Source organism: Triticum urartu, chromosome 6A (assembly GCF_056163025.1).
Source record: "Triticum urartu cultivar PI428250 chromosome 6A, HENAU_Tu73, whole genome shotgun sequence".
Classification (NCBI taxonomy): Eukaryota; Viridiplantae; Streptophyta; class Magnoliopsida; order Poales; family Poaceae; genus Triticum; species Triticum urartu.
This window is the reverse complement of record NC_141878.1, coordinates 577,284,696-577,309,799: the sequence shown is the minus strand read 5'-3', so window position 1 is coordinate 577,309,799 and position 25,104 is coordinate 577,284,696. Positions and strand designations below refer to the sequence as shown.

Sequence of the window (25,104 nt, the reverse complement as noted above, 5' to 3'; positions counted from 1 at the left end):
GCAGCGCTAGACGAGCTGCCAACCGAGCCCAGGGGCGACGGGAGCAGCGAGGCTCGCTGCGAGGGCGGGGCGGAGTCGCCATCCGACGACGGCGAAGGTTGAAGGGGCGCGGGGATGGAGACCGCCGGCGAGAGGGTGAGCGGTTTGTCGAGGAGGACGTGGTGGGAGCCGAAGAAGATCTCACGAGCGGGAGAGGCGGCTGGGGCGGAGAGGCGAGAGGCTTGGGAAACCATGGTCACAGGCGAACGGTGGAAAGGTGGGTGGAGGAAGGCGAGAGGAAGGTGGGACGGGCACTCGGAGGCCTTTTGCCCGTTGAGGCCGCAGCAAGCGCACCGGAGAGGGTCGCGGACGAGGTGGTCGCTGGCTCTGCACCTAAAGCACAAGGGCTTGGATGGAATGCGAGGTGGCCGAGCGGAGTGGTGAAGATAAAGGGGCTGGGGCGAGCGCGGGTCGGGGTGGCCTCAGGAGCATGCGAGATTTTTGGGTTAGAGAGAAGGGCGTCGAGGTACGGGGAAGGGGAGCGGCTTGCCGGAGCGACGTGACCAGGCAAGGGCTTGGGGGGTGAGCCAGCGGCGCCTGCTGTACGTGCTCGAGTGGATTGCATGTTGATCCAGTTGGGGGAGGAGGAGGTGGGGGTAGACCTGGTTTACCTGCAGGGGCGGGTGGACCGGGGGGAGCGCAGCTGGCGGTGCATGGGCAGGGAGCACGGGCCATTCGGGTGATGGGTCAGGTCACATTAAATGCGACGCGAGGGGCCCCGCGGAGATCAGGCATACGTCTCGCGCGTGCGAGGCCAAGGGGTCGCGAGGCGGATTGAGTGGAGTAGGTGTTTGTTTAGGGGTCAGGGTAGGCCATGGCAAGGAGAGAGGCGATGTGGGCCGAGGTGACGGAATAAACAAACTGGTCGGAGGGGGGAGAGGCGGGTGAGGGGCACCGAGGATGGAGGAAGCTTGGGCGACACAGACTTGGCAGGTTGGGCTTTTGGCCCAGGCCGGCGGACAGGTCAGAGTGGCCAGGGTGTCATTCAAATTTGAAATTCCCCAATCTCGCGCGAGATCCAGGGTGGCTTCTAGGTATAGCGTTAGGCCAGGCAGGACAAGAGGAGACCGTTGCAGCAATTCGTTTCTGATCAAAGCTGATGAAACTAACGAGAGGAACAAGTTTTCCACATAATGCAGAACTGAGAACGTAGAGGCCCCCGCAAAGCAGTGGTCAAGGGCCACTTTAACCATGAAAGCACTAGGTTTTGCCTTAGATGAAACAAATGCAATCCAAATAAGCATGCTTGGGTCTGAGAGTGGATGGAGGTGACAGCCAAGAGGAACTAGACCTACTTTGTGTTTGCGATGGATGAATGATCAAAAATTGAGGCCGTGGCGTAGCGGACTAACCTTGGGAGCTGCCGATGATGAGCTTACCATGGGACCTTGCGGTTGGATGGAGGCCGATTGGGAGCACAGTGAGGACGATGGCGCAGCGCAGCGCCACTGGGGGAAGCGGATCATAACGCCCGACACGACGAAGTCACCACCATCACGAATGTGAGACGCAATGGCGGGCGAGGCGACGGTGAAGGAGAGCACCGCCACATCATCCAGGGCGACCGCGAACTGGCCAAAGTCACCACCAAAGATGGAGCAGAGGACGAGCTCGAAGAGGGACGCCGTCATGACGAGAGGAAACTGGATAACTCTGGCATGCATGCGGCAGCGGACGTGAGTCCGAGGCAAGGGCCGACAATGTTGGTACTGAAGCGAGAGCGAACAGAGGCCTCGAAGTCGACACCATAGAGAGGGTGAACATGCAGGAGCTGCGATAGTGGCGCACAGGAGGGTGGCAAGGACGCCGAGGCAACAGAGCATGCAGAGTCGAAGGAGGCGGTGAAAGAGCGGCCGCGGATGGGGAGCTAGCGTGAGAGGATTTGCACAACCTCCAGAGACGCAACACGGAAGAAGAACACGCCGCCCCGGGGTTGCGCACATGGTAGTCAGCCGCAAGGCCTCCAAGGCAGGCTTGAAGGAGGGCGGCGGCAAGATATTCGTCAAAAGGAAGGCCGCGAGACGTGATGAGGACCTGAGCCATAGCGGAGTGGGGGGAAGGGGCGGAGGCGCAGGGGATGCCGAGAACACGGCGGAGCTGGTCTTGGAAGTCAAGCCCCATGGCATCGCCAACACGAATAAAGGAGCGCATGGCGACTGCCGAGGTGTTCATGTAGCGATGGCTTGGGTGGAGGAGTGGGTCAAGCTAGAGACCCTCGTAGAAAGGGGTGGAAAGGAGGTAAGGGCAAGCGGCATCGCCGGCGGTGGAGGCTGGTGCAGGCGGCGCCGCGGGGGAGAGGGGAGGGGCGAGAGCCGGGGAGGGGAGGGTGGATCTGGTCAAATAGGCATGCATTGGAATTCAACTTTCTGGTGCTTCTAGTAGTAAAATATTAACTAAGAGACCTGCAAGGTAATTGCTGAAATCCCATTCAGGCAACATAAAAGATGATGGACTTGGTTTTGTGATAGCCTCACATGTGTGATGTAACCGTGTACGTGTTGATTACTCACCAACGGGGTTTAAAAATAACTAGTTGCCATGTAAAATTGACTGGTTGCCTGCTTTGGACCCTTGGACGTAATCTCTTGTCCGCACCTGGGTATCTGGATCAAGTTCCATTGTGTGTGTACTAGGTTTAGTTTATGCCGGGCTGCTGCTGCTCCGCGTGAACTAATAGTCTCTGCGTGTGCGTGTGCGTGTGCATAACACACCGTTGAGTTGACCACTGAGATTCCGGAGAGTTTCTAGCATCCAAATTGTTGGAGTAAAACTGACACCATCATAACAGATTAGGTCAGAACAGAAATCCAGCTGACTAGGTGAACATCCAAGTCAGAGCTAGCTAGCAGCTGACTAATTACCGGTTTGATTAATATTTGGACTGGGCATATATTGATCGAATAAGTTCTTTTACCGGAGCCGGGAGCTACCGGAGACCACTAGCCAATAGCAGTGCTCCAACTCTGACGTATCTCAATCCTTCTTTATCGTATTTGATTCCTTTTCTGGGTTTTTTATCTGTATTTTCTTTACCCTGGGACCCATGCATGGAAGAGACAGTACTGACACATGCATCTCTTTTTCTGCACATAGTACAGTACACATTGTCTGTTTTCTCTTATACAACTCATCGCTTTTAATTTCCTGTTGATAATTTAGATGGCTCATATTTTTAAAACCAAAATTTATTTTTTGAAACTTTTTATATATTTGAACTCCTGATTTCAAGATCTTTAGAACAAGCTTAGTTTTGGATACTTTTTGAACAAGTTTGAATCCATTTGTTTCACTCAATATGTTTCACTTATTTCAGAAGAACTATTTATTTCAGTTATTTCGAACCACTAATTTCACATGTTTGAATCCATTGAATTTCTGAAATACAATTTCAATTATTTCAATCGTTGTTAAAAAAACAGATTTCGCTCATTTCAAAAGATGGATTTATCCCCATTAAAGAACTATTTCACTCGTTTGAAGAAAATATTTAAATCAGTTCAATACAGCTGATTTCACTAAATTAAGAAACATATTTGACTCAGTTTAATAGAATGCACTAAATTTAAAAACATATTTCACTCAGTTTGATAAAATGATTTGATCATTTCAACAATGATTTCACTCATTTCAAAAAGTGATTTCAATCATTTCAAAAAATAGATTTAAAACATTTCAAAACGGTTGATTTCACTAAATTGAAACAATATATTTCACTCAGCTTAATAGAATGATTTCTATCATTATAAAAAAAGATTTCACTCATTTCAAAAGTGATTTCAGTCATTTTAACAAACATATTTCACTCATTCCAAAAAAAATTTAAATCATTTCAATACAGTTAATTTCACTAAATTGAAAAAATATATTTCACTCAGCTTAATAGAATGATTTCTATCATTTTTTAAAAAAATCACTCATTTCAAAAAGTGATTTCACTCATTTTAACAAACATATTTCACTCATTCAAAACACTGGGTTCACTCATTCCAAAAAGTATGTTTCGTTGTGTTCAAAAGACAGATTCCGCTCGTTTGAAAAACTTAGTTCACTCGTTTCAAAAGTTGTATATAACTTATTTCGACAAAATAGTTTCACTCAATTTAGCAGACATATTTCACTAATTCCAAAACACAGATTTCACTCATTTCAGAAAATGGATTCCACTTGTTTCGAAAGGTAGATTCCACTTGCTTCAAAAACAGATATCACTTATCAATATATATTGAAGTGGAAATATGATTGAAATAACAAAACTCAAACTAGACGAAATATATTCAAGATTGGCCTTGTTTTAAAGATCTTCGCGCCAAAAGTTCAAATATATAAATAGTTTCATAATTAATTTTTTAGTTAAAAGATATAAATGATTTAAATTAGCAAAGGTAAAATAAAAATGTGGATTTGTTGTGTAAGAGAGGAGAGAGACTGCACATGTACTTTTGCTGCCATGCATGTGGCCTACAGTACGTGAGAGAGAGGAGCATGCATGCATCTGATCAAAGGTAGGCCCAAGTAATAATTTTGGTGAGGTCCATTCACTGTATTTGATCAGGTATAGATGTTGTATCACAGAAACTGGAAATAATGCGTGGCAGCTGCATGAATCCTCACGCACCCAATGGACGATGGATTACTAACCGGTACATCCCGGTTCCGGTAAAAAGAGCTTTGCGATATATTGATCCACCATGCATGTATGGTGGTTTTTTTTTTCAAAATGGAGGCAAAAGATTTGCCTCATCATTTAATTAAAAGGAGAATAAGTTTGATTGTTTACAACCCACGATAACACGCCACATGGCAACTACTCACGTACTAGAATGTCCCCTAGTTTTTTAGCTCCTGCCGTCACCCATAGTCTAGCGTCGGTAAGAATGTTGTTGACTAGGATCGGCGGCGGCACGCTCTTGTAACAGAAGATGCGTGCGTTCCTCTCGTTCCAGACGGTCCATGAAACAAGCATTGTGAGGGAGGCCATGGCCTTCCTATTGGGAATACCCAAGCCAGTCATGTTTGCCCATCATTCCTTGACGGAGGCTTCAAGGTGCCAACTGGAAGGGTCCATATGGTCCAGACTTAGCTTGTTGATGACCAGTCTCCACAACCTATTGGTGAAGCAGCACTTGAAGAAAAGGTGAGCCCCTGTTTCTTGCTCCCTCCCACAAAGAGAGCAATGACCACAGTTTTGCCACCCACGCTTGTCCAATCTATCCGCCGTTCAAATCCGGTCTTGTAAAGCAAGCCAAGCAAAAAACTTGACTTTTGGCGGTGCCCAAGCCGATGCACAATCTATCCGCCGTCCAAATCCGGCATGTATGGTGGTTCTGGTTCCTCAACGTTTGAGTCAATTTGTAATGCGTGATCATCCGGTTTATTCCAACTACCTTGATGCTGATGTCTGGTAACAAAAAGTTATCCATAAGCTGATTATTAACAGAACAAAAAAGCGGTTTTGCTAAAAGTCTGCTATAAACCAGTTTTTTTGTAAACACATTGCTGATTATCTCTATCCAAACAACCACTAAGTTCATTTTAGATACGAGAGATTCCAATATTTTATCGCCTAATCATGACACTGTGATAGTTTACTCAATTTTAAATCTTGCCACAATTTACCTCTTAGTTGTGACAACTTTTGCCGCATTTAACTATTTTTTCCCAAATTGAAGCTAGATTCACTTGTTAGGACGACATAGCAATTGAATGAACATGCAACTTGGATGCGCACTTATTATGGCCATATATACAATTGTGTCAAAATCCTTCAAAATTTGATAAATCCAATCCCGGCTAGCTGCACCACCCCGCTCTCATTATAGGCCTGAATTATCCGCCTAGTCAGCTACCACATCATGCTGACATATTAGTTGCCTTCCGAGTTGGGAAAAGTAATAATAAAATAGAGTAAAGATTGTTTTATCTTAAAGCATGATTAAGGCCTGTTTTCTGAATGATTAAGGTGTAAAATGCAACAAGATTTTAAAAATGAGGTTAATATTTTCACAAGATCACAAATAGATGGTAGATTTTTTTTAAAATTTTACTCACATTTTGAACTTGATCGAATTATGACCAAAACAAAACTGACACGGTCATGGCAAGATATATACTTATTCTGCATAAAATAGGAAGTTCTTAAAGTGAGCCGTGTTTCCCCTGACCAAAAAGTTGTGAAAATGCATCAAATTAAAGAAATGCAGCCGTATCAAAACAAGACTTGGTAGCTGTCTATGTCGTGGTAAACACATGTAGCAAAAATCTAAACTAAGAGATCTGCATGGTAATTGCTGAAGTCGGACTAAGTCTTATGATCGGCTGCCATTTAATTTCGGTTTATTTTTAACCTCTGTTGTCGAGTGATCAACACATACACGGTTAGAGCACACACGTGAAGCTATAGTATAAACTACCAATATACAATGTAAAATTGACTAGCTGCCTGCTTTGACCCTTGGGAGTAATCTCTTGGACATGTTACTAGGTATTTGGATTGAGTTGTGAACTTGTGATGTGTACTCAGTACTTTTGTTTTATGCCGGCTGCTACGGTGAACCTATAGTCTCTGCGTATGCGTGTGCATAGCGTACACATCGTTGAGTAATTGAGTACTTTTTTTTGAACACAAGAAAACTTTATTGATGATCAGGTGCATTTTACAGAAAGAAGCACGAAGGGACTCATGCTAGAACCAGAAACTATGTCCTTTCCGGGACATTGACCTTGATCTGCTTGTGTACATAAGCAACGAAGAGCTAAGGACCTTGACTGAATCCGCAAAGCTAATCGAGCTTGATGATCAGCTTTTACATTGTTGCTTCTGTTGATGTGAGTGATCTTGTTACGACTAAAAGAGGGAGAGGCTTGGATCTCTGCAAGGAGAGGTCTGTTCTCCCAACATCCTGGAGCAGCAAATACTGTTGATGACCTTGTCGCCGAAACTAACACCGAGCAGTAGGTGCAAAAGTGAGGGTTTTGAACCTGCAAAAGATCTGCTAACTTAGTAGCTAGTAGCAGCCCATAAGTCTCAGCCTGGAGGGGTGATGAAACTGGAGGCGAAAGCGCAGAGACGTGTAGTCGTTGGAGGTGCCGATTGTCTTGCATGGTGATGATTACTCCTAAGCCAGCATGGCCCAGCTCTGAATCTGTGCGTCTCTCCCAGGCTGCGTCGCAAAAGATGACATTCCCTGTAAGGTTATTACAGTCATGTGTATGCGTGGTTGTTGAAGAAGCCTGCAACTGCTCCTGAGCTTTATCGCTTTCTTGTTGCTGAGCGAAGTTCTTATCTTCTAAATTGGTTGCTTCAATTATTGCATTTGCTGAAGCATACACTTGGGAAGGCTTGCATAATTTGCTGCAAAATAGACAGTCGTTCCGAGCTTTTCAAAGACACCATAGAAAAGTATAGAGAGTAGTCAAGTTTATTTTTGGATGTTGAGATGTAATCAAAGCACGAATCATATCAGGAATAGAATGATAATTTTCAGCCAGAGATTCCGTTTTAATAAACCAGGGATAGCAAAACCATGCAGCTTTAGAAAAAGGACAGAGAAACAACATATGCATTTCATCTTCTAATAGTCCACATCTAGAGCAGTTTTCATTGATATGTTTGGAGTACCTACTTGCCCTCTTACCTGTAGGAAGTGCTTTCCTAAGAAGCCTCCAAGCAAATGTCTGAACTCTTGGTGCCATTTGCTTATCCTCCCACACCTGATTAAGAAGGGAAATGACCTGCATAGGGACAATTTTGGGCCTTTGCCTTGGTGGAAGCTGAAGATTGTTGAAGCAGTGCTTGTAAGCACTTATGGAAGAGAATTCACCTGCAGGAGTTAGTTTCCAAACCAACATATCCTTACCATTTGCCTTAATAATAGGATTTTTTAGAATGGTATTAGCCAATTCAGGAGTGAAAAGAGAATTAATCAAGTTTGCATTCCAGTTCTTTTGACCCGGTATCCAAAGATCTTTAACTTGTGCAGGGTAAGAAAAAGATTGTTGTTGAATGATAAAATGATCATAAATAGTTTCCCATCCGAAAAACCAAGGCGAGCTCCAAATAGAACTAGCACCATCAACAATTTGGCAAATTGTGGCTGAGATTAGAAGAGGCTTTACCTTTAGAATTGCAGACCAAAAGGCAGATTTAGGTTTGTTCGGCCGGGCTCTCCAAATGGATGTATCATGATGATACTTTGCCTTGAGAATCAATGCTAGCTGACTTTGCGGCTCTTTTGCCAATCTCCATGCCGTCGAGAGAATAAGTCCTTGGTTGATTGCCTGCAAATTTCTAACACCAAGACCACCAATTTTCTTCTCAATACATACATCAGCCCATGCCCTAAGGCACAAGCTTTTAGTAGTCTGATCATCTTGAATACCTGTCCACCAAAAGTTCCTAATGATTGTTGTTAGTTTAGCAAGGAACTTTTTTGAAAAAAGTATGTTGGACATGTAATATACAGGAATGGAAGAGAAAACGGATTTTATGAGAGTTAATCTTGCCGCATGAGAGAGTCTGTTGGCTTTATATGTGCTAAGTTTGGACTTGAATTTATCGTAAACAAAGTTATAAGCAGCTGATCTATCTTTAGAAGGTAAAACAAGTGGATGGCCTAAATGGACGAAAGAACTGTCGATGTCTGGAGCTGGAAAGATTCTCTTAATATCTTGTTTAACCTGCATCGTAACATTATTGCTGAATAAGATACCAGATTTACTCCAGTTTGGAGTTTGCCCTGAATCACAACAAAAATGGTCTAAAAGCTGTAAAATAGTATTAGCTTCCTGCACATTAGCTTTGCCACAAACAATCAGGTCATCTGCAAACATCAAAGAGTGAATAGGAGGGCAATTTGGTCCAAGCAAAATACCTGTCAGGTGATTAGCTTGCAAGGCATCCTGTAACATAAGAGATAACTCATTTACTGCAAGGACAAAAAGATACGGTGACAAAGGACATCCCTGTCTAATGCCTCTGGAACTATTGAATTTTGCAAAAGATTGACCATTAATGATCACTGAAAACGTTGGGGATGAAATGCATGCATGAACAAGTTTTATGAAATGGCCATGGAGACCTTTACGAGCAAGAGCCGAGACAATGAAGTGCCACTCAATTCTATCAAAAGCTTTGGCAAGGTCAATTTTCAGTATAAAATCAAGGCTCTTCCAAGAAGCAAGAGAGAATGAGTGGGCAATTTCTTGGGCGATAATAATATTATTGCTTATGCGCCTACCTTCAATGAAAGCTTGCTGAGAGGGGTGAATGTAATCAGGCAAATGTCCTTTCAACCTATTGGCTAAAGATTTAGCAATGATTTTGTAAACAACATTACACAAACTTATGGGCCGAAAGTCAGAAGGCAGATGCGAAGCAAGTTTCTTCGGAATGAGGGCAATTTGAGTATCATTGAGATGAGGCGGAACAATACCCGTGGTGTAGAAATTTCTTACCAAATTGGTCACATCATCTCCTATCCGACTCCAAGCCGAAAGGTAGAAACCCACATTGAATCCATCAGGTCCAGGAGAGGCATTCTTCTTCATGCCTTTGAGAATTTCCCATATCTCATGTTTATCAGGGATCGAGTAGGTGAAGTCGTTTGTATCTTGCGGCAAAGTAGTATCCAAACTGGGCCTGTCATTATTAGTAGAAGATGAGCGAAAAATAGTTCTAAAATAATTAACAAACTCCTTGGCAATAGCATTTGGATCAAACAAATTATTACCATGAGTGTCCTTAATAGAAACTATGCGATTTCGACGCTTACGCTTTTGAACAGCATTGTGAAAGAAGGATGTGTTCCTGTCACCTTTGGTCGCCCAGTGTTTTTTTGCATGTTGCCTATAAAATTCAATGAGCTTGGTCAAATTACCTTCATATTGGGCAACTAGGCTTGCCTGAAGGGAATAGTATTGGAGATGCACCGGCTTCATTTGAATCTCATTGATCTGATCCTGAATACAATCAAGTTGATGCTGTAAAGGTTTTTTATTTTTGCACCACCTTTTCAATGTCCCTGCAAGGTTATTGGTTCTGACATGGAATGGTCTATTAACCGAGGAGTCCCAAACATTTTTAGCAATGCCCTGGAAATCTTCCTCAAAAGTCCACCAATTTTCAAATTTAAAGTGTAGTTTAGGCCTACGAAACTGAGAATCAGTGGATATCAGAATAGGTGCATGATCACTCAGCGAATGAATGATTGGTAAATTAAAAACATTAGTATTAGGAAACATAACACACCAATCTGCATTGGCAAGACAACGATCAAGCCTTTCAAAGATAGGTCTTGAGGAGAACCGCATATTTGTCCAAGTATAAGCCGGTCCACTAAACCCCAGATCAAACAGACCACATTGCTTGACATAGTTATTGACAGCACGCATACGGTTCTTATTCACATTGAGAGAAGTAGTTTCCGTATCACACATGATATCATTCAGATCACCGAAACAAACAATTGGCTTCCCTATGTTATCATTAACAAAATTTAGAACATGATCCCAAATTAGGTTAGTGTGGCGATGATGGGGATCTCCATAAACACAAGCCAGAACAAATTCCACATTGGTAATTTTATTGACAACAAGGGCTAAAATCATATAATGATTAGAGAACTTGACAGAGACACAAACTTCATCAGACCAAAGTATCCAAAGACCACCAGAACAACCAATAGATGGAACTACCAAGCTATCGTTATTATTAAATCGAGAGTTAAGATGAGAAGAACTGTACCTTGATGTTCTAATTTCAGATACGAAAGTTACCTGAGCACAGGTGGAATTCATCAATTTTGCGAGGTACTCCATCTTAGTAGAGCTGCTGAGGTCCTTGCCCATGCCACGACAGTTCCAGCCAATGAGCTTCATGGCAATCACAACTCCAGTTCAGCTTCTCCACATACACGAATTTCAGAAAGTGTTGCTCCTATTCGAAGCAGCCGTGCTCTCTGTCCAATTCAGAAACTGATTCCTTTAGCTGTCCTAGCCAAGCGAGAAGGACGAGGCCAAGGCGCTCCAGCAGCACTTGGCCGATAGTCTGACGGATCTGAGGGATGGGGAGGATTCCCTATTCGACGCGGGAATCCGGCGACACCACAAGGAAATCCTGTTGAGGCAATAGGAGTCTCGGATGGTGGTGGCGGAGGCGCGATGCCACAGCGGTGGAAGGGCGCAGGCAGAGAGGCTGGTGAGCGAGAATCGATCAAGGAATCCGCTAATATAGATGAGACGGAGAGAGATCGGTTGATGGGTTGGATACAAAGGATCTAGCCTCACTAGTTGGAGCAGGGGAATTGATGAGATCTGGAAGGAACAAGATAAAAGGATAAGGAAGATTAGAGAAGGGAATTGTTGAGATCTTGAAGAAACAAGAGAAAAGGATATGGAAGATTAGAGAAGCAGTTGGGGATCAGAAAAAGAAGAAGAAGAATCAAGAGGAGAAATCAGGAGGAGGAAGGACGGCATGACGCCAATCTCCAGCGTATCGCCAAGTCTGTTACACATGTTTTTGTTGGTTAAATTAAAGACTAAAGATTCTTACCTGACTTCCGCCACAAAGTTGTGTGGCACCTCCGGCAGATCTGCACTGCCGTCTTCTCATGTTTGATTAAGATTTGTACTGGGCATTGATGCACCATGTATGGTGCAACCTCGATGTTGGAGTCAATCTGTGATGCGTGATCATCCCATCTATTATTCCAACTAGATGATGTATGTATGTGTAACATCATGCCATGCGTGTGATGTTGTTAATAAACCAACAGACAGGAATCTGCCTCTGACCGTATCTAGTTTGGCCTCTGACTGGATCCCTGTCTTTGACTGTAATAGCGCATGCACGAGCCATCTAGGGTCTACCTGCCACTGCCAGGTGTAGTATATATATGACCTCGGGATAGGGTTACTGCAACAAGCATTAAGCAACAACAATTAAGCCTGATAGCTCGAGAAGGTGGTGGAGCAGCCGGCGGGCAGCAAGCAGGCAACATGTGTAAGATCATGCCCCCCGTGGCAGCAGGCCTCGTCGTCTTCTTCTTCGCCGTCCTCCTCTCGGCGGCTGCTGGCGGCGATGCGGCTGTTGTCGAGCACACGTTCGTTGTGAACCAGGTGCGCATGCGGCATCTGTGCAACGACACGCTGGTGACGGTGGTGAACGGGCAGTTCCCCGGCCCGGCGGTGGAGGCCACGGAAGGCGACACCGTCGTCGTCCACCTCGTTAACCAGTCACCCTACGGAATAACAATCCACTGGTACGCGGCCACGCATGCATGCATAAGCTATCTTCTTCCTTCATGGTTGATCCTCTAACATGCGCGCGTGCATGCAACTGCAGGCATGGCGTGAAGCAGCGGCTGACGTGCTGGGCGGACGGAGCCGGTATGATAACGCAGTGCCCGATCCAGCCCAACACGACCTTCACCTACCGGTTCGACGTCACCGGGCAGGAGGGCACCCTGTGGCGGCATTCCCACGTCTCCGCGCTCCGGGCCACCCTGCACGGCATCATCGTCATCCGCCCCAGGTCCGGCGCCTACCCGTTTCCCAAGCCCGACGTGGAGGTCCCGGTCATCATCGGTGAGTGGTGGCAGAGGGACCTCGTCAAGGTGGACCAAAACTTCTCCATCGGGGGCTCGTTTGAAGATAACCCCGCCGCCATCGCCATCAACGGCAAGCTCGGAGACCTCTACAACTGCTCCGGTAAGCTGTTTGTTTGATACTCCTCCGATCGACTTGTGAACACATGAAAAGCGTACTGAACCTCTGCATGCTCTGTTTACAGGCGTAGCAGAGGACAACTTCGTGCTGGACGTGGAGCCCGGCAAGACGTACATGCTGCGGCTGGTGAACGCGGCGCTCTTCTCCGAGTACTACTTCAAGGTCGCCGGGCACAAGCTCACAGTGGTCGGCGCCGACGCCAACTACGTGAGGCCCTTCACCACGGACGTTGTGGCTGTCGCGGCCGGCGAGACCATTGACGTGCTCATGGTCGCCGACGCCCGACCCTGCCGGTACTACATGGCTGCCCTGGCCAACCAGCCGCCGGTGCCTGACCCGCAGATCCCGGAATTCGTCTCCAGAGGGGTGGTGCAGTACAAGAACATCCCCAGCGATGCGCAAAACTGCACAGAGAAATCGCCTCTCATGCCTGCTATGCCTGACCAGCACGACACGATCACGACCTTCTACTTCCATGGAAATCTCACCGGCCTGCAGCCTGGTGGTAACCCGCTGCTGCCTCAGGTCCGGGATCGTGTGGACGAGCGGCTGTTCCTCACGCTGGGCAAGGGCTCCATGTGCACGAACAACAAAACGTCCTGCAAGCGAGGAGGAAACCCGGAGTCCTTCGAGGTGGCCTACATCAACAACGTGTCCTTCCACCTCCCGGAGACCACGGCGGTGCTCCAAGCGCGATACTACGGCGGCAAGTTGAACAACAACGGCGTGCCGGTGCAGGACCTGCCCAGCAGGCCGCCAAGGGCGTTCAACTTCACCGACCCGGTGCTCATACCGGTCGTGCCCGGCGGCAAGATGGAGGAGCTCGAGCCCACGCGCAAGGCCACCATGACGCGCCGGTTCGCGCATAACGCCACCGTGGAGGTGGTCTTCCAGAGCACGGCCACCATGCAGAGCGACTCCAACCCGATGCACCTCCACGGCCACGACTTCTTCGTGCTCGCGCAGGGCCACGGCAACTACGACGCCGCCCGGGACGTCAGGAGCTACAACCTCGTGGACCCGCCCATGAAGAACACCGTGCAGGTGCCGAGGCTCGGGTGGGCCGCCATCCGCTTCGTCGCCGACAACCCCGGGGCGTGGTTCCTGCACTGCCACTTCGAGTTCCACATGGCCATGGGCATGGCCGCCGTGTTTGAGGTGGACAACGGACCCACGCTCGAGACCACTCTCCCACCACCACCTTCGGATCTGCCAAAGTGCACGAGATAGATGCGCTCCCTATCATGGACTACCAAATAGCATCACCATTTTATGTACCTAATATACTGGAATTCTTTTTTGGCACGAAATAATGTACTCCTAGATGATTCTTCCCCGCCTTTCAGCGGAGTATTCTATTAAGTATTGACATTGTTTAGTATTGTATATTGAGTATTGACATTGTTTATTAACCATCTACTCATGTTTTTATGGCACGAAATAATGTACTCCTAGATGGAGTATTGTCGTTCCCCGTTGCACATGTTTTTCATGTGCCCTCATGCTGATTTTTGTGCCGGCACTCCTACCGGCGAGATGTCGATGGATGCTGAAAGACAATTCTTTCCCATAATGAGGACGGCCACTCTTTCTCTCACCAGACCATTTGTTACCTCAGAGCATCTCCAACAGGCGCCCAAAAACTGATGCGCGCGCTAAAATTCAGGTTTTTTGGGCGTCGGACAGCTCCGGCAGAAGCTGTAAAATAATGCACGCGCAAAAAAGGGTTGAGCGCGCGCTGAAAAACGCTATCGCATGCTGCAAATTTGAGGCGCCGGATTGCACGCGCTTCATAATTTACACTGCGTGTTTTTTGGACGCGCGTTTTTGGGCATCTGATAAAGCAATGTTGGGCCTGGCGCGCTAAAAGTGCTATAGTGACACGCTAAAACTATTTTAGGGAGCGAAACTTTTTCTGCACCTGTTGGAGATGCTCTTAGAAAGCTTGCGATCTTCCTCCCTAAGGCCTCATTATCCGAATCAAGTTAGAAAAATCAAGAAGAGACACCGATCTATAATTCAACCAAGCCAAAAAGCAATTCACTTGCCCATCTTGTTACTCTTGAGTTTATGGGGAGTCCTAGATGGTTGAAGTCGCGTGTAAGCTTTCAAGTGTCTAAATTTGTTTTGGGAAGTTGATGTCACCTCAAGATGAGTTATCTTGGGCATTCACTGGACGAGGCTATCAAAGAAGAAGAGAGATGCAGTGTCGTTGGGCATATCTTTGTGTTTCACTCGTCTCTGCAACAAATATGAATGTTCAGCCAAGAACATTTTATTACGGAACCTCACCAGAGGGCATGGTGCTCCTGTGATTTCAATAAGAAAAAGAGAATTGACCCAATTTATAAGGAAAACTAAGCCAAAAAAGTACACGAAATCAAGGTTGACCACATGACAACGATGCAAGAACCTCAACGACGAATACAAGCAGACCCTAAACAAAACTAGAATCCACTACCAACCGTAGCAACGATCATGAGCCAAAGAGACCTGTGATATGGGAGAAGTAAACGACACCTTCAAGAAGGAAAAAGATACCCATGGTTGCATTTGCCGCCCGTACTAACCCTAGCCGGCCAAAATTTACATTCTCTGAAGAACATGGATTTCATCAGGCGTCTACGTAATATTGGTTATCTTGTTTCCTAGCTTTGTGTTTACTGCTTGCTAGCTTGTTTAGTGTGAGCCTTGCTTGCTTGTGATATCTAGGGTGTTACATTCGGTTACATCTACGGAAAACTTCCAAATCCCTAAAATCTATTGAAATTGGCATCAGCCACTCGCTACACATGTATATGAGTTGAAATTTTATTTTACTCTTTTGGCCTAATCACACATTGCTGAGCTTAGAGTTGCTCAAATATTTGCGTGTCCAACTTTTGTGGTTTGTATACTTTTCTTAAATCCAAAACTAAGATACACATTTTTTGTACATTGTTCCATATTTACTTTTGCCTATCTATTGTTTTCATGTGAGAGTCTTGAGCTAGTGTTTGCATGAAGGCCTAGTTACATGGATGTGCAGATATGAACCGTAAAGTGTTTTTTACCGGTGACGGTACCTAGAACATTGTATAAAGACAGAAGAAGTCATCTAACTACTAACTACGGACCCATAGGTCTGTGGTAAACTACTCACGCATCATCGGAGGGGCGGCAAGGATGATGAAGAACCCCTCTGTGATCGTTTCCCCCTCCGGCAGAGTGTCGGAAAAGGCCTCTAGATTAGATCTCGTGGTTCTGGAACTTGCGGCGGCAGAAAAAGTATTTCGTGGACTCCCTTATGGTTTTGGGGATTTTAGAGTATTTATATAGGCGGAGGTAGTCAAGACGATGCTCGTGGGCTCCACTACCCACCAGGGCGTGCCAGAGGCCCCTAGCGCGCCCAAATGCCTAGTGGGCCCCACGTCCATCTTCTCGTGGCCTCCAGAAGTTTTCAGGGTCTCTTATCACCCGAAGAAATCTCCAAAAAAATTCGTTCCATTTGGACTTCATTTGGTGTTGATAGTCTGAAAAGTAGAAAACAAGCAAAAAACAACAACTGGCACTGGACACTAAGTTAATAGGTTAGTCCCAAAAAATAATATAAAGTTGCTTGTAATTGTAGATAGATACGTTGGAGACGTATCACGCCCTCATATCCGTCCTATATTTGGGCTAGATATGAGGGGTGCCGATCAGCCCAGGCGTTTGAGGTGTCTGTCTGGGTTGAAATTTTGTGACCGGTCAGTGACCGAGTGGGCCGCTCAAATAATTAAGGAGGGTTTAGGGTGCCCGGCTGTATATGCTCTAATAGGTAGGTGTATTCCACCCTTTCCCTAGGATCTTGTTGTGTATTTCCTACGCGAGGTCCCACCACCCAGGATGTCCCACCACGTGCATATCTAGGACGCCAGGATGCCATAGCACTTGCATGTCCTGGACAACTAATCAACTGATTAAATCAGCTAATTAATTTATATCAAATGGGTCATACACAATTTCAATTTTTGAGGTCAAGACCTTTACAACAAGACCATTCATGGATATATTTCTTAAATTTCAACGTTTCAATTCACTTATTTCGCTCAATCTATTAATTAAGTGTTGTAAATCAGTTTTTGATTTTAATGAAATTATTTTTTTGAAATGAGCTAAACTTATTTTTTGAGAAGGAGTGAGAGTATATTTTAGTGAAATTACTTTTTCAGAAGAGTGGATTTTTTTGAATGAGTGAAAACTTTCAAATGAGTCAAATCAATTATGTCTGCATTTCAAGCAATTGTGAAAATTAGTGTTTTTAAACAGGTGAAATATAGTATTTCAATAGAGTTTTTGAAATGAGTAAAATATATCTTTGTAATGAGTGAAAACTTTGAAAGAAATTAGTTTTGTAATGAGTGAAATATAGAATGTCAATAGAGTTTTTGAGTGAAACATATTTGAAACAAGTGAAATATAGTATTCCAGAAATGAGTGAAATATGTTCATTGAAGTGATTGAAATTAATTTTTATATGACTGAAATATCAGTTTCGCAAGCGCGCAGTGAAATTAGGTTTTAAATATATCTTTTGTACTGAGTGAAAAAGGTTTTTTTGAAACGAATGAAATATAGTGTTTCAATTGAGTGAGTCTAATGTGTTTTCTGAAATTAGTGAAATGTGATTTTGAGTGAAATAAGTTTACTGGAACTGAGAAATTATTTTTGTGATGACGAGTAAACATATATTCAAAAGAAACCTAGATCAAAAGAAATATCTCGAACAAACCTATTTCATAAGAAATATGCTAAAGAAACTTATTTCATAAGATAAGTCTGAACTATGTTTATTGAAATGAGTGAAATCATTTTTTATATGAGTGTAATATCAGTTTAGCAAGCGCACGGTGAAATAGTTTTGAAATGTATCTTTTGTAATGAGTGAACAAGGTTTTTTGGAACGAGCGAAATATAGTATTTCATTTGAGTGAGTATAATGTGTTTTCTGAAATGAGTGAAATCTATCTTTGTAAATGAGTTTAATGTGGTTTATAGAATGAATGTAATCTATCTTTTGTAAATGAGTGTAATGTGTTTTCTGGATCTAGTGAAATGTGAAATTGACTAAAATGTTTTCTAAAACTAGTGTAACTAGATGACACCCCGCGCGTTGCTGCGGGAATTACGTGCTAAAAATAAAAGTATCAATACAATAACTGAACATTTATTCAAATATACGTCCAAATAACAAAACATTCTTGAGGAAACCAATGTTTGGGGAAAACCCGAAGCATAAATATTGATATGGATTAAAACCCTGGTTCCTAGTAAAACACTGGTATCAATACAAAAAGTAAACTTCCATAGATAATTAGATATCACGATCTGTTACATTTCTCTTAAATATATGGATAAAACATTCGTTCGCCGAAAAAATGTGGTATCAACTAATGGGCATACTACACATAGATCAAAACGTGCCTCCACACAAAACACAAAGTACGATTAATTTAACACATCCTAGTAACACAAAGGGTTCGAATATTGGAGCAATACAGTAGGCAACCTCTCTGGGAAAAACATGATTTGTTTTTCATATGAGTACACACACTAAAATGTTGGAAGGAAATGATTCTCGTTGCCCCTCTTGTCAGCATGTCTCTTATAAGTACTTGTAATAGCATGGAAACCGAAAGGAAACTGTAACAAAAGTATACATGCAAACATAGTGTGGTAGCAGAAAGGAGCCAATATATAATATGTACTGAGGAAAAATAGAAAATATGTATCACATTAGCAAGCAACGTAGGGGTAATCAATGGAGAATTCCCTGTGAATTTGATGGTGACAGATTGAAACAGAGGAAAGCATAGTGACACACACGCTCGGTCAGTAACACAACATAGAGGCAGGACCTTTGAGGTCAAATCAAGATACATCTATGTGCCTTGATAAACATGGTTATAAAACAATTTAGCATTTCTAATCTCGACTAAATTAATGTCAACCGTCGCTGGAGCAAAAAACAGTGACAATCCATCTTACAGTTCTTGGAAAAAGATGAGTCACTGATGTTCGCCTTCCTCCACTTCTTGTCCCGCTTGCTCCATAAATAAGCATTTGAGGGATTATGTAGCGGGTAGTACCAAGAAGGTTCGGGGCTTGCAAAGAAAATAAAAATAAAAATAAAGCACATGAACCAATAGAGCCTGTTTTTTAAAAATTAGCAAACAAAACATTTGAAGGACAACAGAAAGGCATGAACGACCAGAAACTGATCCAAAAATACGCCAACAAAAATACTTAAGGACAAACAATAGAGCTGCCAATAATAGTACTCGGCAACATCTGAAACTGAAATCAATTCTCCTCCCAAAATTTACATACTATATAAGAAAAGCATAATAGGTACTAAAATCTGAAAGTAAATCACATCAATTTCTAAGTAGGGGCACCTTCTGGTTGCCTGCAGTGGTGCTTCAAATATCGATTTGCACTGGAGTTTGTTACTGCTCGATACCGCGGATGTGCTACAACAATCAAATCCACCACAGACGGATTGATTTGTGCTGACTGTGAATCAGCATACCCTTACCCAATCCCACCCATGGGCCATAGCTCCGTGCTAATGTAACCAAATGAACTCAGCAAGTCAGCATACCTTAACCACTATCTAATCAAACTACACGAATATGACTCGAATCAAATTAGCTAGCGTGTTAAGAAAAAATGAAAAATATGAAGGTAGAAGATGAGTAGTAGAGGAGTGGGCATCGTTGGTTGAAATACCTGGCCAACGTCTCCACCCACCAGTTTCACCCGTAGCCTGAAAGGAAGCCAACACAGGACTATTGTAAATTAGATCAGACTGGATCAAGGATTTGGATCCCAAGTGCACGTTTTTTCTCACGGGGCACCGAAATTCCCGGTTACCACGGTAACCGCAAAATTCCAGAAAAATTTCGGACGAAATTTGAATTTGAATTCAATTTTTTTAATGTTCTATAGCAAGCACCACCGCAGCGTGAATTCAAATTTCGGGACAGAGAGAGGAGGACGACCACCGGCATCTCAACGACGAGACAGGGCGCCATACCGATTCAATGCGAACGGAACAGAGAGAGGGAATGCAGCAGCACCGCAGCCATGTCTACGATGCTACAGGGCACCAGAACGGTCTACACCGAGAAAGGAACTACAACCGGCATATGCGCCGAACACCAGCGGTCGTGTCAGAGGACCAGACCACACGGCGAGATTGCATCTTTTCTATACAGCCGTCGCACTGTATCGTTCTCCAGGGAAAGACTGTTTCTTTATTATAGATCGATTGGGTTCTTCGTTCACGGAAAGATTGTTTCTTTATATATTAGGAGAGAGAGACGGTTGGGCTTTTTAATGAGATTATAGGGCTTCTTTGTTGGGCTTCAGTGCATCATTTAACGCTGATTATCTTGTGGTGGGTGTTTCTCAAAAAGAAAATCTTGTGGTGGGTGGGTTCTGTAGTTGTAACTAAATTGAAGATGAAAAGATGGTCTCTTCGGTGACCAGGGAATGACTACATGCAGATTATAATTTAATCACTGATTTGTTGGTGGGTCCCCCATGTAATCGCTGACTTGTGATTGGCCGGTATCTAATGACATGGCATGCTGAGTTGGACCGTTTGCATGTTAAGAGAATGACTTGTAGCGGAGAGCAACTTCTTAAGAATGTAAGATGTGAAATTGACTGAACTGTGTTTCCTGAAATGAGTGAAACAGTTAGATTCAAACTAGCCAAAGTGTATCCAAGATTGGTCTTGTTTTGAAGGTCTTGTCGCTTTGAATTCAAAATATTAAAAGTTTAGAAACTGGATATTTAGTTCAAAACTTATCAACCTTTTAAAATGTCACATGAAAAACAAAGTGCATGTATTTAGTGTGTGCATGCAGCCGTGGTGTATCTGTTTTCTCTCCCCCTGTCCCCTGACACCCCATCCAGTTTTGTATAGCCGTTTGTATAAGATTTGTATTGCTAAAAGAGAGATAATAGCATGGTGGGGTCTTCATATCAGTCTCAAAGCAAGCGTTTGACGATGGATTCCTAACCAGTAGGTACCGGAACCTGTAAATTTACTTATTCGAGATATGAACATTCTAGCCGGCGGGTCGACTGAGATTCGACTGCTCCCTATTTCCAGCAGCATCGAGACGCGTATGTCGCTGTCATACGTGTTCAATTTCTCAACGACCATGGCATTGAGTTGAGATGCTGCGTCTCCCGGTCAAGGCAGGCCATGGCTTTCATATCCTACACACACCACACACTCCACCAGTCGACCTAGCTATATCCAAGCAGAGTATCCAGAGAAGAAAACACACATCAAGAATGGCATTAGCAGCCGCCGTTCTGTTCCTGCTGATGCTGTTACATGTGCTGGTAGTGGCACCCGCGTCAGCTCGACGGCGGCCGCCCGTGGCGCGGCCGGGCTGCCGCGACAGCTGCGGCAACATCACCGTTTCATACCCCTTCGGCATCGGCGCCGGTTGCTACCGCGACGATGGCCGAGCTGGCTTCCAGCTCGAGTGCCACGGCTCCCCTCCGCGCCTCACCGTCAGTGGCTTCGACCACCACCTCGCGGGCCTCTCCCTCGCGTCCGGCGAGGCCCGCGCCTACCTCAACGCGACGCGGGAGTGCTTCAGCTCCACGGGGGCCCTCGTCGACCGCACCAACAGCTACATGTCCCTCCAGTACAGCGTCTACCGCTTCTCTGACGCCAAGAACCGCCTCGTCGCGCTCGGCTGCCCCAACCTCGGCTACTTCGTCGACGGCGACGGATACTACGTCAGCGGCTGCATGTCCGTGTGCCGCCCCTCGCAATACGCCATGCCGGGCCCGTGCACCGGCGTCGGCTGCTGCCAGAGCGAGATACCCGCCGACATCAGCTTCTTCGGGCCTTACCTGCGCAACTTCCCGCCGTCGAAAGATTCAACCGCTTTCACCACCAACGCCACGTCGTGCCACTACGTGTTCCTCGTCGAGGACGAGTGGTTCACCTACACCGACCGTGTCTTCCTCAACCGCACCGACGACTTCGCGGTGCCCCTCGTGCTCGACTGGGCCGTTCGCAACATCGACAACTGCAGCGCCGCCGGCCAAAACGCGACCGACTTCGCCTGCCGGAGCGTGGGCAGCCAGTGCGTCGACGCAACCAACGGCCCCGGGTACCGGTGCAGCTGCCCCAAGGGCTACGACGGCAACCCCTACCTCGACAGCGGATGTGCAGGTACACATCCTACTGATTTCTGACACCAACACCACAGTTTTTGGGCTAGCCACACGAAACCAACACTATATAGTATAGCTGTTGTGCTCTGTTACTACTCCCTCCATTCCAAATTACTTGTTGCAGAAATGAATGTATTTAGACTTAAAATATATCTAGATACATCCATATCTGTGACAAGTACTCCCTCCGTTTCTAAATATTTGTCTTTTTAGAGATTTCAAATGAACTACCACATACGGATGTATGTAGACATATTTTAGAGCGTAGATTCACTCATTTTGCTTCGTATGTAGTCACTTGTTGAAATCTCTAGAAAAACAAATATTTAGGAACGGAGGAAGTACATTTTTGTGATTTGTTTGAACAAATGATGTTGAAATTGCTTTGCAAACTGAAGACATCGACGAGTGCCATCTCAAAGACGAATACCCGTGCTACGGTGTGTGCACAAACACGCCGGGGAGCCACACTTGCCAATGCCCACCGGGTACAAGTGGAGGTGCCACCGCCAAGAACGGCTGCAGGCCAAAGGACAATTTCACCTTAGCTCTGAAAACCGTCATAGGTAAACACACTGATCCATGGATGGTCATCATGCAACATATTCCATCTCCATCGTTGGTTCTTCCTGTAATTTTTTCTCAATAATCTAAGCTAATGATCGTGTATGCAATGTCATATTTAGGAGTCAGCGTTGGGGTATTCTTGTCGGTGTTCATGTGCTTCTGGCTCTACTTGGGGCTCCAGAAGAGGAAACTGATCAAAGCAAAGCGGAACTTCTTCGAGCACAATGGAGGCGTCATCTTGCAGCAGCAGATGCGTTCCAATAGAGGTACCTCTGTAGGAGGCGGCGGCGGGTTCAAGATATTCTCGGAAGAAGAGCTCGAGAAGGCCACCAACAACTTCGCCACAGACCAGGTCCTCGGACGCGGCGGCCATGGAATAGTCTACAAGGGCGTCTTGGAGGACGAGACTGTGGTGGCGATCAAGAAGTCTAAGATGATGGAGAAGTCCGATATCAGGGAGTTCGCGAGGGAGATGCTCATTCTCTCCCAGATCAACCACCGTAACGTCGTCAAGCTGCTTGGTTGTTGCCTTGACGTGGAGGTGCCGATGTTGGTCTACGAGTATGTCTCAAATGGCACCCTCTACCACTTCATCCACGGGAAGGAGCTTAACAACGACACAGCCTTGGACACCCGTCTCCGCATAGCCGCAGAGTCGGCAGAGGCATTGGCGTACATGCATACGTCGGCCTCACCGCCGATCCTCCACGGAGATGTCAAGACCGCCAACATCCTCCTCGACAGCAACCTCACCGCCAAAGTCTCGGACTTTGGGGCATCGAAGCTGGCGCCGAGCGATGAGGTCCAAATCGCAACACTGGTGCAGGGCACTTGCGGGTACCTGGACCCAGAGTACCTCATGACATGCCAGCTAACAGACAAGAGTGACGTGTACAGCTTCGGCGTCGTGTTGCTGGAGCTCTTGACCGGAAAGAAAGCGATATGCTTCAGTGGGCCGGAGGATAGGAGCCTCGTGTCGCGCTTCATAGCGGCCGTGAAAGCCGGCACGCATGAGAAGCTCCTGGACGTCCAGGTGAGGAAGGAAATGGGGCCCGAGGCGTTGGAAGAAGTCACCCACATCGTGACCCGGTGCGTGAGCGTGAGCGGGGAAGAGCGGCCGGCCATGAAGGAGGTGGCGGAGAGGCTGGAGGCGCTAAGGAGGTACCAGCGGCGCCCGTGGGGTCAAGTTGGTGGCAGTGATTCGGAGGAAGGGCAGAGCTTGTTTGGAAGGGATATGGAACGGGGTGTGGAGTACATGTTTGGGCCTCAAGATGTCCTTGATCTTGAAGGGGGTAGCACATATACTTTAAGCTTGTAGACTGTGTTTGTTCTTTCGCAAAGGTATATCTCGACTTGAATTCTTTTTGAAATAGTAGCAGACGCAAACACTAGATTGGAGAAGACTGTAAAACAGTTGTATTGTCCAAATATTATGAATATACAAACATTAAATTAGAGAAGAGTGTAGAACATAAATGCAAATTTCTCAAAAAAACTAAATTGAACAATAAATGTGTTTTTTTCGTTCCTTTTCTTGTTTCTTCTGGTCTTTTCTATTGTTTTCTGCCATTTTACTTCTTTCTATCAGGTTTTTTCTTTCTATGTTTTCTGTATAAATAGTTTTTGTTAGCAATACGGTAGGCAGACTGCCTCTATCGAATGTTTTCCTGCGCATATGTGATGGTACCAAATTTAATAAAAACATGACACTGCTTCTACTGCCCGCCTTACCATTTCTTGGGTGCAAAGAGATAGAGGACTCTGTATCATTGGGTTGATAATTTTCTTGTGGTACAAAAAGGGTCACGGAAAGACAAGCAAACAGAGTAAAGCAAACAAAACCGTCACATCATTGTTAACAAATTTACCTATAATTGTATTTCACTGATGCGGATATTCTTGAATGTGCCCTCATGTTGATGTATCAGGCGAGGAAAGGCACCGTGACACCATCAGGGAGGAAGGCAAGTTCATCACGCCTGTGCCGGGTTTCAAGCTCCCGCCCCTTCCACCGAACGCTCCCTATGAAGAGATCACATCACAGAGCGTTCATGCATGCATTCCGTGGCATTGACCATCACTAGGTCTGTTCAAGGATGCTTAATATATATTGTTCAACAAGTAAGGCGGCATTGATCTGCGATGTTTAAGTTACTACGTATGGCGACGCCTAAGTTCAGTAATTGTAAGGCAGCATCGCTGTAATAATGGGAGAAAACAGTGAGCATTCAGCTTGAACTAGCTCAGTTCCTGAGAAAGCGTCAGTGCGATGCACTGTTGATAAGGGAAAGCATAAACAGTTTCAGGAAACATCAAACGAGACTTGAACAGGACCGAGATGTGTTTTGATCGACAGACATAGCCCCAGACTGCTAAGGTTGTGCTCAAAACGAGTGACACTGCAAGTTTGCACTTGTTAGATTCCATCCTAATTAAACTCATAATACAATGGTAATGCGCAGCAAGATAGAACAACAAACAGAACAAGGAAATCCAGCATCAGTTCATCAGTTTCAAGCCCACAACATTTCGTACCTGCGA

At 45.3% G+C, this 25,104-nt stretch overlaps 2 protein-coding genes across 3 annotated transcripts; both read left to right on the top strand.

The window, feature by feature from the left end:
* Positions 1-12,033: 12,033 nt before the first annotated feature.
* Positions 12,034-13,992, top strand: LOC125512922 (laccase-19-like). The gene is made up of 3 exons (XM_048677985.2): positions 12,034-12,296; positions 12,380-12,744; positions 12,827-13,992. Exons 1-3 carry the CDS (start codon positions 12,034-12,036, stop codon positions 13,990-13,992), a joined length of 1,794 nt encoding a protein of 597 aa, XP_048533942.2.
* Positions 13,993-21,010: 7,018 nt separating this feature from the next.
* LOC125515291 (wall-associated receptor kinase 2) lies at positions 21,011-24,890 on the top strand. 2 transcript variants are annotated; one of them, XM_048680737.2, is made up of 4 exons: positions 21,011-21,994; positions 22,395-22,562; positions 22,683-23,904; positions 24,492-24,890. In XM_048680737.2, the coding sequence occupies exons 1-3, from the start codon at positions 21,097-21,099 to the stop codon at positions 23,879-23,881; spliced, it is 2,265 nt and encodes a 754-aa protein (XP_048536694.2). In that variant the 5' UTR covers positions 21,011-21,096; the 3' UTR covers positions 23,882-23,904; positions 24,492-24,890. The 2 variants fall into 2 exon arrangements, with proteins under 2 accessions (XP_048536694.2, XP_048536693.2); XM_048680736.2 differs by lacking the exon at positions 24,492-24,890 and having other exon boundaries at positions 22,683-24,020.
* Positions 24,891-25,104: the final 214 nt, after the last annotated feature.

What these genes read in the sequence shown, in the direction of transcription:
- LOC125512922 (XM_048677985.2), top strand. Translation starts at nt 12,034, where the DNA reads ATGTGTAAGATCATGCCCCCCGTGGCAGCAGGCCTCGTCGTCTTCTTC. An exon ending in TACGGAATAACAATCCACTG is followed by an intron (nt 12,297 to 12,379) that starts GTACGCGGCCAC and finishes ATGCAACTGCAG; the next exon opens with GCATGGCGTGAAGCAGCGGC. An exon ending in AGACCTCTACAACTGCTCCG is followed by an intron (nt 12,745 to 12,826) that starts GTAAGCTGTTTG and finishes CTCTGTTTACAG; the next exon opens with GCGTAGCAGAGGACAACTTC.
- LOC125515291 (XM_048680737.2), top strand. Translation starts at nt 21,097, where the DNA reads ATGGCATTAGCAGCCGCCGTTCTGTTCCTGCTGATGCTGTTACATGTG. An exon ending in CCTCGACAGCGGATGTGCAG is followed by an intron (nt 21,995 to 22,394) that starts GTACACATCCTA and finishes TGCAAACTGAAG; the next exon opens with ACATCGACGAGTGCCATCTC. An exon ending in AGCTCTGAAAACCGTCATAG is followed by an intron (nt 22,563 to 22,682) that starts GTAAACACACTG and finishes TGTCATATTTAG; the next exon opens with GAGTCAGCGTTGGGGTATTC.